This window comes from Natrix helvetica, assembly GCF_964273705.1.
Source record: "Natrix helvetica genome assembly, chromosome: 7".
Classification (NCBI taxonomy): Eukaryota; Metazoa; Chordata; class Lepidosauria; order Squamata; family Natricidae; genus Natrix; species Natrix helvetica.
The window spans coordinates 49670382-49685850 of NC_138558.1; the positions used below are offsets into that span (position 1 = coordinate 49670382).

The 15469-nt window shown below is 34.6% G+C and overlaps 1 protein-coding gene across 1 annotated transcript in view; it reads left to right on the top strand.

The window, feature by feature from the left end:
- GLRA3 (glycine receptor alpha 3) overlaps positions 1-15469 on the top strand; it is a gene marked incomplete at its 5' end in the record, with an annotated part of 48898 nt that overhangs the window by 14427 nt on the left and 19002 nt on the right. Inside the window, 2 exons of the mRNA XM_081958881.1 lie at positions 912-1039; positions 7365-7432. Coding sequence (XP_081815007.1) covers positions 912-1039; positions 7365-7432 — 196 coding nt within the window. The remainder of the gene's footprint in view (positions 1-911; positions 1040-7364; positions 7433-15469) is intronic.

The following is a 15469-nucleotide window of genomic DNA, read 5'->3' on the forward strand; positions in this document are numbered from 1 at the left end:
AATAACTAAATAAAATAAATAATGTAAATTTCTTAAACCACTTAGCAATAGCAATAGTATTTAGACTTATATACTGCTTCACAGTGATTTATAGCCCTCTCTAAGTGGTTTTACAGAGTTGTCATATTGCTTCCAACAATCTGCCCTTATTTTATCGACCTTGGAAGGATGGAAGGCTGAGTCAACCTTGAGCCTGGTGAGAATCGAACTGCAAAATTGCAGGCAGCTGGCAGGCAACAGAAGTAGCCTGCAGTACTCATTCTCACCACTGTGCTTGGTGGAAGGGGATCATGTGACTAGGTGGGCATGGTCAACTTTTTTTCACTTTTTAAAGCATTTTTTGCTGCCAGTTCAGGCAAATAGGCAGGAAAAAATGCTTTAAAAAGTGGGGGGGAAAGTTTCTGATGATCATGCAACTCAGCTATGAGCCGTGCGATTGTTGGAAGATTTTTCTCCACTTTTTAAAGCATTTTTTCCCCTGCCTATTTGCCCGAACCAGCAGAGAAAAAATGCTTTAAAAAGTGAATTATTTAAAATTTATTTAATAATAAAGAGAACAAATATACATCATAAACTAACCCAACCTGGTTCAACCTAAATGAACATACCAAAACTAGCCATTTGAAGGGATAGCAGAGTCAAGGTGACAATCTACACTTGAATTGCAGCTGAAAGCTCATTGGTAAACTTGTGTAGTTTGTGTAATAAACATTTTTTTCAGAAAACGATAGTGAGACTTGTTAAAAAAAATATTGAAATAAAATCTAGCAAATTGTATGGTGCTTTGGGGAGGGTTGGCTTTGACTTGTGATGCTGAACTGAAATGATGAAACCTCATATTACAAGGACATAATTTTAAGACCTGAAAAAAATTGTATGGTTACACTGATGAGAATTTTTCTTGCTTTTAGTTTGGTGGCAACCAAGGAAATTGACAGTGCGAGATCCCGTAGTATGCCAATGTCTCCTTCAGATTTTCTGGATAAATTAATGGGAAGAATGTCTGGCTATGATGCAAGAATCAGACCAAATTTCAAAGGTAATTTAATCTTCTAGGTTATTTATTTAATTCCAATATTTTCATTTATGCTAAAAGTTGTTTCCAAATTACTTTCCTAAACAACACATTTGCCTAAAACTGTAATTTAGATTATGGCAGGGGTGTCCAAACTTGGGAACTTTAAGACTTGTGGACTTCAACTCCCAGAATTCCCCAGCTGGCTGGGGAATTCTGGGAGTTGAAGTCCACAAGTCTTAAAGTTCCCAAGTTTGGACACCCCTGGATTATGGCCTTGATTCTATACATTTTAATAAAAAATATTTCTATCTATATTGTAATTTGGAAAGAATTGGCAAGGGAAATGTTGAATCGAAGACGAAGCATTTTTTAAAAAGAATAGAATAGATACTGGATGAATTACAATGTAAAAAGGATAATTATGGAAATTTCATGTCGTAATCAATATGTGATTACAGTGAAATTTAGGGTCCTTGCAGCTATTAAAATCCTATTATTATTATGATTAAATTAACATGTTTTTGTAATTCTAGATAACATTAGTATTAGCGTTATCTAGATATTAGTAGTAAAATTACTAATACTAGTAATATTATATGACTAGATAACACAGACAAAAATCTATGAATAGGGATTCAGTGAAAAGAAATGTATCATCCTGAAATTTAGAAAGTAATTTCATTATTCGTTTATTACTTTATGGCCCCAGGTAAATTTCTTTTTATGTTTCCTATGAATTTTTATTGATTGATTGATAATCTTCTTGTGTTTTTAGAATTTCATATTCATTTGATTGTGAATTTATATTGTATTTAGTATTATTATTATTATTTTATGCATACTGTGCTGGATTTTGTGTTAGTTTATTTTTAAAAAATTATCATTAAGCACAATGAGAATAAAAAAATGGATTCAACTCTATAATGGTATCTTGTTACATGTTTGACTGCATTGTATACTATCCATTTTTAGTCAAAGCTAAAAGTAAAATCCATAGTAGAAAGTAAAGACTGCATGGCACAATAAAAAATGAAAGATTCCTTAGCAACTTTTATTCTATAATTTTTCAGCAGCAAATAAATTTAACAAACAAGCAAACAAATAAATAAATATTCTAAGCTGATATCAATGAGGATGGTCAAATGTCCGAAAGCAAAATAGTTGGGACTAAGCGTTGGTTGCTAAAGAATGGAAAGAAATCATGGCATTTAAAATTAATTGTGATGGAGGGAAATTTGGTGATTTCACCAAAAAAGGGAATACATTCTTTAATAATCTAATTTTTAACAACTACATAGCAGGTAGTTCAATCATGCTCTCCTTTACATTGGGAAGTTAATGCATATACAGTATGTGAGTGCTTCAGTTGCTTCAGTTATTTAAAATATGTAAGAGATGACGTGAGTTTTTAAAATGTTTTTCTTTCCACATACTTGCTTTTATTTGGCTGTTTTTAATGGATAAAGAGAAGGGATGACGTGGCTCAGTGGCTAAGACACTGAGCTTGTCGATCAGAAAGATAGGTAGTTTGGTGATTCGAATCCCTAGTACTGCATAATAGAGTGAACTCCCGTTACTTGTCCCAGCTTCTGCCAATCTAGCAGTTCGAAAGCACATAAAAATGCAAGTAGAAAAATAGGGACCACCTATGGTCGAAAGGTAACTGCGTTCCATGCACGCTTGGTGTTTAGTCATGTTGGCCACATGACCACGGAGACGTCTTCGGACAGCGCTGGCTCTTCAGCTTTGAAACGGAGATGAGCACTGCCCCCTAGAGTCAGGAATGACTAACACATACATCACCTTTATTAATGGATAAATAAAATAAAAAGGAATGCATAATCCAACAATGCAATGTGAGAAATTGTGTGAAGGTACAGAAAAGTATTAAATGAAAGCTCCAAATCTATTGGAATCCCGAAAAGACTTTGATAGAATCAAAATCAAATATGAGAAAGTTGAAATAGTTAAAATAAACATAAGACTATGCATTAGTAGGATGGATGATCTGCTTCAGTGTGCTTTCATAAATATAAATCCTGAATTATAGGAATAATATAACTTTCCAAATACATTAGAAGAGAAATCTAGAAAAGCAATATTGAAATCTTCACACAGAAGAAAGCAAAAATTAGAAATACTACTAGAGTTACTATATCATTTTATTATTTGTGTACAATTCATATAACAAATACTGTATTTTTGGAATATAAGATGCAGCGGAGTATAAGATGAACCAGGGTTTTGAAGAGGCAATTTTTTTTAAAAAAAGTAGGTAGGTAAGTAGAGTGATAGAGAGGGAGAGAAAGAGAGAAAAATACAGTAGATACGTAGGGAGAGAGAGAGTAGGTAAGTAGGTAGGTAGATGAAGGGATAGAGAGAGAGAGAGAGAGAAATAGACAGACACAGAGAGATAGAGAAATATAATAGATAGGTAGGGAGAGAGAGTGTAGGGAGAGGGACAGAGAGAGAGAAATAGAAAGAGAGAGAGAGAGAAATACAGTAGATAGGTAGGGAGAGAGAGAGTAGGAAGGTAAATAGAGGGATAAAGAGAGAGAGAGAGAGAGAGAGGGAGGGAGTGAGGGAGGGAGGGAGGGAGGGGGAGCAGGTAGGTAGGTAGATGTTTCCAGGTGTATTTATGTGCTGGAGAAGGAAATCGCTGACAATCTGCAGCACCTAAGACTTTCTGCTGGCACAGCACTTGATAAATGTAATTCTCATCAATCAGTTAAAGAGCTTTTCAAAAGGGAAAAAAAGTTTTTGCACTCTGTAAGCCTTCCAAAAATGGCCCGTTTTTTTGCAAAAATGGGCCCATTTCCCTCCAAAACAGGCATGAATAGCCTGGGGGAGGGGGGCTTGCAGAGTGCTCCTAGGGGATGGGGGCAAAAACGAGCAAAAAATGACCCATTTTTCACGAAAACGGGCCCGTTTCTTGTCAAAAAATTGCATGCATAGCCTTATGGAGGTTTATAGAGTGCTGCTGGGGGTTGGGGGGGGGGAAATGGTCCATTTTTTGCTCATTTCTGCCCTCCCCAGTCCCCAGGAGCTCTCTGAAAGCCTCCATAAGGGTATGCATGGCCATTTTGGTGAAGGGGGGGGGGGTTCAGGAGGCACAAAATGCTGTATTCGATGTATAAGATGCACCCAGATTTTCAGCCTCTTTTTCTTTCCCAACTTTTAAATCTGGAGGAAACATATTATTTTCAGGCCTGGGAGAACCCCTGCCATTCAGTATCTTCATTTTATGTGTAGACCTGCATATATGCATTAAGAGTGTTCTTAAACTTAAAAATAAATAAAAAGTTTCTATTCCTCCCACCTTCCCTCCTCCCCTAAACCTTTGTGGTGGCTCCTGCTTCCACTGGTGCCCAGGCCAGTCTCAGATCTCCTGAATCCACTTTGAGATGGAGTCCCCCAGGGCACTATACTTTCAGAAAAGCAGGCTAGTAAGCTGGCAAGCTGGCAAAGAGGCCTGGCATGGAGGTCCTGGTAGCATCTCTCTAGTGCATTCTCAACCATCTGCTATTCCTCTGCCCTTGCTCCCTCCTCACTCATCGGCTCAGGCTTTACTCATATTCCTGCTTGCACAGAGTCCATACACTCCAGTGGATCAACCTAGGATTGGATGTTGGAGAATTTTTGTTCAGTCACTGTTTTCTTACATATATAAATCATGATCTCCCCGGAAATCCCTAGTGGCCTTTTGAAGAATCCTAGGGTTCCCAGAACCATGGTTGAGGAAGCCTGGTTTAACATATATAAAATACTGCCAACATGAGTTTAAATTTATTTCAACAATTCCTTATGATTAGATCTATACAGTAAATGCTTTTTCACAATGCCCTTAGAACAAAGGATTAGAACCGATTTACCAAACTGCTTCATTTGCAGACACAGTCTGCAAATCACGCAAATATTGTAGACACAAAATACCTAACAATGATATGTAGCCATGCAATGCTACACTGATCCTCAGACCATTGGAGATAAATTGGATTGGGTATAAACTTATATAATTACTTAAGATGAAAGATATTTCTAATATTGCATTATAATTTCACTACTTTTCATTCCTACACAACTATTACCAGAACTTAAACGTTAATGTTTATTTATCACTGCTTAGCTTATCAGCACAACTTCCAGTTCAATTTAATGTAAAGTTATTCTGAACAAAAGATTATTTTAAACAAATAATTTCCCCTCCTTTAAAAAGATTTCAGAAAAAAAGATATAAATAAGTCTGCTTAAGTCTTAGTAATTCATTTAGTGATTGGATTCTGAAACTTAGACTATATACAGTACAACCATCCTGATCTACTATATTATAGTGTAGAATGGGACAGATGTAAACCCATTAGTAGATTTTGCAACTTTAAAATATTTATGATATTGTGTGATATTTTCTAAATACATTCTCCCTCTCTCCCCTGGTGATAATTTATGGTATTCTAGAGGTACTTGGGTTCCAGTTAAGCAGAAAATAAAATAAACAAAATATTATGTATCCACAGTGCTATATATCCAAAAATTAAAAAATATGTAGGAATTATATACAACTAATTTAATTAGCTCAACTAATTTTATTTAAATTTAATCAAAATTAAAAAGGAAGTTGCTGCAAAATAAAACATCAGCTTGGAAATTTTATATTATTTTTTAAAATAAATTTACAATATGTCTCATGGCCCTTTAAAAAAAGAATGGGTACAGCATTATTTATTAGTTTATAACTGCTTATATCCACAAAAGAAGGGGGAAAATGTAGATAGATAGCAGGTGTCCTATGAGAATGAAGAACGTGATAGCAAGTAAAGCTATTGTTTTTTTTTCTATTGAATTAGTGTTTGAGCATTATAAATTGGGCAATTATTTCCTCAATAGGGTTTGATCATTCACATATAAAACATGGAAGTGATATTAAGATAGGCAACTAAAAACATATGATCATCTTCATTTCACTAAGATACATTGAACAATTTAGGAAGATATAGTTATGAAAACAAAATTTAACTTTTCTCTTTAATTTAATGATAAGAAGGCATGTTTCAAATTATTTTTAAAAATGTTAACACTATAGTAATTGCCCAGAAATGGAACAAATTTCCTTTCACTAATATATTCCTGTCATTTGTTGGAAATAATTGACATTTTATTTGTATACTGACCTATGATGTAATCAGGTTTTGAATTGGAGGAATAGCTTTGTGAAATAAAGTCACTTTTAGTCATTGGGGTATAGAACTGTACTGTCTATTGCAGGGGTGTCAAACTTGATTTCATTGAGGTCCGCATCAGGGTTGTGTTTGGGGGTCTGGGTGGGTGTGGCCAGGATGTGTGCAGCCAGTGCAACATCACTCATGTTGGGACGTATGCAGAGGTGGGTTCCATCCGGTATGGATCAGTACGGGCATACCCATAGTGGAAATTGGCCGTATCTTTCTGTACCATTGGCAATGGCAGTCTGGCCATGCCTCCATACCAGTACGGTCCCTGGCCTGTCCCTGCTCGTCCTCCCGCCCACTCTCTCGCCCTGATTTCTCCCCACCCCACCCCATTGCAAGCGGTTGTCAAAGAGAACAAAGCACGGGGGCTTCTTCCAACAGCCAAGGAAGGAAGAGGAGCGGAGGCTTTGGCTGTTGGAAGCAGTCCCCGCACTTCGTTCTCTTTGAGAGCTGCCTGGCTTGCAGTGGGGGGGGGGAGAAATCAGGGGGAGAGAACGAAGCACAGGGGCTTCTTCTAACAGCCAAGGAAGGAAGAGGAGCAGAAGCTTTGGCTGTTGGAAGCCTCCACTTCCTCAGCTGTTGGAAGAAACCCACACACTTTGTTCTCTTTTTCAGCTGTGATGTTCTCCTGATAATCTCTGCCAGCAAAGACGAAGCTCAGGAAGGCCTCATGCAGCCCTCCTGGGCTCCATTTTTACAGGTAGAGGCACTGCGGGCTGGTCCGTAACTGTTTCCAGGGTGGCCCTGCAGGCCAGATCTAAGTACCTTGTGGGCCCGATCCAGCCCCCAGGCCTTGAGTTTGACATCCCTGGTTATTGTATCCGTCAAAGCAAAATCAACTATCTTTCAAAAGCATTCAAATATTTGATTCAACTATCATGAATTCTTTATTGTTTAAAAACAATAGTTCTAGAAGCTTGGCCAATTACTAATGGATTTCAAGAATTACCAGCATCAATCCAATATAGACACATGATTACCATGCCAGTATAATAGTCAAACCATATCCTTAAAAATATCTTTCTTTTCCACTGAAATTTAGCCATTTCATAAATTTTGAAAATAGTACAAATTTCATTTTCATAAAGACACTAATTTCTTCATGCCTTAATGTTTTATAGGGCCTCCAGTAAATGTTACATGCAACATCTTCATTAATAGTTTTGGATCCATTGCAGAAACAACAATGGTAAGATGCTCTTACGGAAAATTTTACATATTAACATATTAAAGTTTATTTATTTAGCATACGGCATCATTGATATACAACTGAAACACCTTATACATACAGACACAAACATAAGTTTAAATGAAACATCAGCAAATATATATATTCAATATACAAGATAAAATATTAAATAAGGTAAAATTATAATAAAAATACCATAATGTAGCACTATAAGTCACAATAGGGTAAATGTTATAATTCGCTAGGAAGCTAACCATCTAACTGCAACATATTAGAGTAACAGTTGTACCCAAATGACTTTGAAATAAGTGACTTAATATGTGTAAGAATGAGAGATGGATCAACTAAAATATTATGCATTTATTATATAATAAGTACATTATTCTATGTAATTCCAATGATCCTTAATTAATATACATTTCTATACATTTTTTAGAAAAGAAAAAGAAATGCCAAATTCTCCTTTCATCAACCCATTTCACATTGCATAACATGTCAACTGATTGCTCATGCATACAGCTTATTTTCTGATTATTTTTGTTACCTTACCTTAGATCAGTGCTTCTCAATTATTTTCTGTCATGCCCCCCCTAGGAAGAAGAAAACATTTCGCGTCCCCCCGCACGACTGTAAATAGTATCATTTGTCTATAAAATTGTTATAAGTACACCTCTGCATAACACTGTATCCTTATTAACGTATAAGAGAATAAAAAAAGAAAGAAATGTGGATCAATTTACAACAAAGAATAGCTTTATTAACTGTAGCAGAAAAGATTTAAAGGAGCACAGGATTTAAAGGAATACAATATTAAAAAAAACTTTAACCTGCAAAACAAAAATATATAAAATAATTTGAGCTGAGCCCCCCTTTATGGAGCCTCGCGCCCCCCCTGGGGGGCCCGCCCCACTATTTGAGAAGCACTGCCTTAGATCATTTTCAGAAGCACATCACTTTGTATAATACTAAAACAAAATTAACCTTCTTCTGTAGCTGCCTTCCATTTATTCTTAAACTTGAAATTATTAATTTAACTTTATTCTCTTTACATATTAGTTCTTATTGTTATACTAACACTTTCTGTGTACATCATGTTGAATTGCTTATTTATGTATGTATGTAATACTTCCCACTAAGGTTTGAAATAAGTCAATGGTTTAAAATAAATAAGTGCAGCAGTTAAATTAGATTCCTCCTCTAGTCAAAATAATGAATTTCTGACTGTATTCCATGTCATATTGATCTTTTTCCTTTCTCTCTTTGGGGCTTCTTACTGTCCCTTTGCATTTCTTTTATTTATTCAAAATTACCATCTCTCCTGACCAGAATTTTCTTCTATGTTTATTTGTTGTTTGCTATCATATTCATATAATTGTTAAGTCTCTGTGTTCATTGATATCTCTGTTTTTCCTATCCTTATTTGTTTGTGTGGTTAATTATTTATTTTGTAGGATGTCTCTGGATAGCTTAACAAAATTAAATTAACAATTCCATGCACAACTTGTCTGAAGGAACAAAACCACACTTCCATATACTCCCTTGGCTTAAAGTGACTTATCCAAACATCTTAACCCAAGGCCTAGCAGAAGAACTAGTATTTTAAAAACTCTCGAAGTTGGACAAAATGAGACCATGTGAATCTGCAGAGTGATTTTGTTTCAAACAGCGGGTTTAGCAACATTGACTAAACAACATGACAATTCTTAATGAGTTTTGAAACAAGTTGACCCTATTGGAATGCACAGACAGTTAAATACTATGGGAAAACAAATAAGGCCTATGATATTTATGGTTTTATAGGCAATAACTAGCCCAGCTCCATTGTGTTTCTCCCCGGGGGGGGGGGAGATGGAATAAGGGAGAGAGAGGGAGGGAGGAAGGAAGGGAAAGAGAGAGGGACAGAGAAGAAGAGAGAGAGAGGGAGGGAGAGAGGGAAAGAGAGAAAGAGGGAAGGAAAGAGAGAGGGGAAAGAGAGAGGGAAGAAAAGAGAAATGATATTACAAAAGGTTTTATTTTTTATTGTTGCTAAATGTAATATTTCAAAAGCAGGAAAAAAATGAAGGAGCGTAAAAGTGCCTTTATCACATTTTTCTTAGAACAATTGGCTGACCTCTGCCTTATATATCATTATTTTAGGTAGAAAAAAACCTCAATATTCAGGTTAAATTGCTGTGTTGGCACTTTGAGATAAATAAGTGGGGTTTGGGTTGCAGTTTGGGCTGCAAAAGATTCTCGGTCTCTACAAGGTTCACCATATCAGTGAACTAGCACTTTGAATTTCATCTAAAAACTAATTGGTAAAGAATATCTTTATATATATGAGTTTTTTATGGGCATAACAAGGTCTGCTCCTCCCATAGTGACTTAATGATTTGTAGCTAAATCCATAAATAAAAGTGCACTTCTGGTTCTTAAGAGTACCATACATTAATTCAGTTTAATGATGAAGAAGAGCAAATCTAATCATATTAATTTGCTTCTGTCACATAAAGAAATGGAAAAAATATTTAAGTGGAATCATATTTGAACTGAACATCCATTGGATCTGTCATTTTATGCAAACCATATGGTGAAAGTTCCTGATTGATGAAGAGGAATAAGTACATCTCTTCTGATCAGACTGACTGTGTTTTTTCAGCTTTGAATAGAACTTGTCCTTGTATCCAGAGACCTCATCATTTCATCTCTCATTTTAATCAAGAATGAAAACTGCAATTTTGGATACATGCTGAACATATAAATCTCTAAGGCCCTGAATACAAGCAGTTATAATTTTTCATTATACCAAGTACACTTTTCATCCACTAGTATTAAATTGTAGTTCTGATTTCAGAGATTTCCAGTATCTAATGGTTTCCTTTTAAATTATGCATCTTTGCAGCTAAAATGATTTTTTTGGGGGGCCAAATTTAGTTAGGATCAAAGCAGCCATTTTATAATATGAGCTTCAATATTCTTTAACTTTTTCATAATAAGACAAAATAAATATTTAACTACCCTGAGTCACCTGGTTGAGTTGGGCAGCCTTAGAAATTGAATAAATACGGTAAATAAATAAAATTAAACTATGCATTATGTATTACATATATGTAATACTTTAATGCTCTTTTAGTTCGTAGGATATCATTCTATAGATGCATGCTTACTTTTGACTTCCTTATGAACACTTTCCATTAGAGATTCAAGTCAGACAATTTTGCTGGGAACTAGTTGTCAAAGAAAACATTATAGTAGTAAAACTGTCCCCTTTACATTATATAATCTTTCAAATTTTTATATAAATGTGTCAACAGTACATTGCATATATGGAAATATTTGTCATTTAACTTGCATTCCTCTTTATTTGATGCATTTGATTCTTTCTGTTTTTGTTATGTTTTTAACTCTAATTATGTTTTTTTAAAATGATGTATATGCATTTTAATAATCAATTAATAATTATTATTTTTAAAAATATGTTAAATCTTTTTTGTTTCTATTATACAAATTAAAAATAGAAGAGAAATGGTACATAGTTACAATGCATCAGAACAATTGATTTTAGGCCGAGTTTACACAAAAGAAGGCTCCATGACTATCTATCATTATGGCAAAATGACAATCTATATATTTTGATACAATCATCATCATGAACTTGTATCATATCTCACATAAATATGTAATTTGAAGCCTTATACATGATGATCTGTGAATGAACAACAATTAATTCCCTTTTTATGAGCTGAGCTGAGCAGAGCAGAGGAGCAGAGAAGGTTTGAAAAGTTGGATTCTCAGGCTATTTATCAAAATGGACTACTGCAGCAAAGTGATTATTCAGAAGCATGAATATACAGAATATACATGAGATTGTGAAATTATTCTGAAATCATAGTAACATACAATGGATACCGTATACATGATATATATGTATATGTGTTCAAATCCCAGTAAGGGTATGGCTAGTTGATGAGAGCTAAACAGCTTGAAATAGATCTATACTAGTCTCCCTTTATTTATTTATCAGCACAAATACAACACACACACACACACACACACACACATGTACGTACGTACGTATGTGTATGTGTATGTGTATGTATGTATGTATGTATGTATGTATGTATGTATGTATGTAGATTTTCACGGGTGTAGGTATGCTGGTTTTGTTGTATTCGGGTCTTTTCCCGTGTAAGATTGAGATTGTCTTTGCAATGTTTCGGCAAGATCTCACTTGCCATCTTCAAGCTTGGGCTTTTATATATATACACACACACATATATGTATGTATATATATATATACACACACACATATATGTATACATACATACATACATACACACACACACACATATATATATATACACACACAGAATAAGCAATATCAAATGTTTCCTTTTCTTAATTTTTTTTAAAAAAATCCAATTGCTTGTTTGTATCAGGAAAATCTGGCAGAACCTATTCATTTTTACATTAATTATTGACAATATGAAAACATAAAGCACCATATTTGATTATAACCTTGCTGAGATTGCATTAAATACTATTTGTAAACCCTAATTGAATTTCTTTGGAAACATATTAACTGAAAACTAATTTAAAACTCCATTTTAATGTAAAAATTCCATTTAGCATAAATTTCCCATTCACTCCAGTGGAAGAAACTATTTTCAATCTGCATTCTTTTGTCTAGACTAGAGTAAACTTTAGTGAACTGAAGTGACATATTTCCCCCCAAAAAGCTTAATGAGAGAAACGCTCAGAATACTATTACAAAGTTAAAGTTAAAGCTGCAAGAAGAACTTGTAAAGAACATTTTAAATACAGTAGGTTGATAAAGGAATGTCTTGCTTATACGGGAAAGAAATTTCTTTTGAAATAGTTATAACAGTCCATTCAGAACGGTAGAGTATTAAACTGACAGAAAATAACCCTTGTGGTTGTATTCCATTATTTTTAAAGCCCTATACTATATTTCTTATGTCAACTACATGTGTTTTAGCAATGAGTCTGGAGAATAGGTTCATGTCCTTAGATTATCCTAATTGCAACTAAAATAAGAGAGATTATGAAAAGCAGAACTCCATTATTATTATGATGTTCAATTTCTCCTGTTGGAGGGTGAACATCAGCAAAGTTTACAAAAGTAAATGTAATGTAAATGACCATTGTATGTATTGAATATTTTTCCTATTTTATTAGCCTCAAGATGAAAATGAAATTTTCCTTTGGAGTTCTACTAACCTTAACAATTTATATATATAGCATTATTTAAATGCCAGTTATTCTTATTTCTTTTATTATACATAAATCCTCAATTTTCAGATAAGTATAATATAAACATCTTAAATAAATAAAGCATAGAACTAAAGTCTGATGTATGATACCCTGTTTCCCTGAAAATAAGACCTCCCTGGATAATAAGCCCAATCGGGCTTTTGAGTGCATGCGCTAAAATAATCCTTCCCCAAAAAATAAGCCCTCATGGCAGCAGCCATGAGGTGACCATGCCCACAACCTCCTAGACCTCAAAAATAATAGGACCTCCCCAAAAATAAGGCCAAGTGCTTATTTCAGGGGTCAAAAGAAAATAAGACAGGGGAAACACGGTATGTATGAAGAATTCTCCAGATATAAAGTGTTTCCAATCTCATCTGCCACTTAGTTACTTTTGTTGGAACGTCAAAAGCACAAGCAGGCTACCACTAAGAATTCCCAGGGCTGTATCTCAACCTTTAAACATATTTTAAAACATTTCCTAGAAAAATACAGTGATAAACCTCTATTACGGTACTTGTTTGCAAGAACACAGTCTGAACACAGCCATGCAATTACTGGAAATTGCACTCAACTGTCCTTATTTTCAAACAAACATGCCTCACGCGGTAATGAATTTGTTAGGTTTTTAATCATAGTGGCCAGTTCTATCAAATTCAGTTTAGTAGTTATTTTTCTAAAAAAGTAAAAAGTTAGTTGTTGCTTTAAATTGAGATCAATATTCATTCACTCAATTCTGGACATTAGTAATAAAATTTGAAATCCAGGGGTTGTTGATAGCTATTCTTAGGAAGCTAACAAAACTGTTTTGAAAGAAAAATCAAAGCCAGAATGAAATTTGTGATAATTGTGAGACAAAAGCAGGAAGAGAAAATAAGAGAGCAGAATAGAAAAAGTTCCGTTAAGAGTCAACAGTGAAGCTTATTGTTTAATGCAAGGGAATCAATTTCTCTCTGAAAATGAAATAAAGCAAGCACTTTTTTTATCTTGTAACTTTTGTCAAATTAACATAATTATTATGAATTACCTTCAATCCTCTTATGCCAGCTTTTGGCATGTTCACTAGGAATTTATTGAAATAAAAATATTCTTCAGGGAAATTCAAGTGAGCACAGAGGCAATTTTACGATAGAACTGAATATAAAAAATGAGCTATTATTTTCTGTTCTGTAATGCTGAATGGTTTAAAGGTGCATACATAATCTTGAATAGGTCACTGAACATATATTCTATCTCAAAGAACAGCAGGCGAGGTCATATCTAAACTCTTAAATGTTCAGCTGTCAATGAACATCATCAGAGACTTTATTTCAGAAAGTGCCAACATTGCCAGAAGTATTTTAATTCTGCCTTCATGACTCACTAAGCAGTTTCTGTGGTTGGAGAGGTTGTCAGAAGTTATCAAGTGAATACTTTATTTAATATAAAGAAAAAAATGAGGGATGGAGTAGAAAGGAGTTTTTTAAAAATCTTATATATTTTTAAATAAAATATCTAAAATACAACTACTATATTAGCAATGACTTTAAAACATATTCTTCATTTTTTTCAAATAGTAAAACCATTGAAATAGAAATAGCTCCATATATTATCCGGAGTCAAATAAGTTGTTCTTATGCTTCACCATTATTATTTCATTCTTTGATAAAGTTATTAAATTAGTAGACCAGTGAAATGCTGTGGAGATAGTATACTTAGATTTCAGTAAGGCATTTGAGAAAGTAGCCACAACCTACTTCCTGGTAAGCTAGAAAAATGTGGAATAGACAACATTAACACCAGATGGATTTGTAGTTGGCTAATAAACCGTACTTAGCAAATAGTCCTTAATGCTCCTTAATGATGCTACATCCACATGGAAAGAAGTAAACAGTTGGGTAACACAAGGCTCCATCTTAGGCCCAGTAGTCTTCAAATGATTTAGATGTAGGAATAGAAGGGGAACTCATCAAATCTGCAGATGACATTAAACTGGCAGGAATAGCCAACAGCCTGGAAGACAAGCTCAGAATTCAAAAATCTTGACAAATTTGAAAAATGGACAACAAAATGCAATAAAATGAATTTTAATGTGGAGAAAAGCAATTTACATTTAGGCGAGAAAAATCAAAGGTATAAGTATAGATAAGGTGGGACTTGGATCAAAAACAGTAACTGTGAGTGGGACCTTGAAGTCCACTTCAATATGAGCCAGCAATATGCAGCAAAAAAGGTAATACAATCCTTCATTGTATAAAGAGAAGCATAGAATCAAGATCACATGAAGTATTAGTACCACTTTATAAAACCCTAGTAAGACCACACTTGGAATACTGTAACCAATTCTGATCACCATAATACAAAAAAGATGTTGAGACTTTGGAAAAAGTTCAGAAGAGCAACTAAGGTGATCAAGGCCTGGAGACTAAAACATATGAAGAACGGCTGCAGGACTTGGGTTTGGCTAGTCTAAAGAAAAGAAGAATTAGGGGCGACATGATAACAGTATTCCAGCATTTTAGGGGCTGCCACAAAGAAGAGGGGGTCAAATCAGAGGTGGGATCCTACCGGTTTAATAACTGGTTCACTGAGCGCTCATTCTTGGGTAATCGGTTGGTCTTGTGACTGGTTGAATCACAAAACTGATACAGTCACAAGACTGATTGAATCACGAGGCTGATGACTTCTTGTGACTTCTGACTGGTTGTTGTGAGGCGCAAAATTCAATTGGTGAGAGAGTTGTCAGTTCTGTCATCAGTTGGTGGTTTGGTCTGCTTCCTTATTGGTTCATATGCTTGTTTTAAG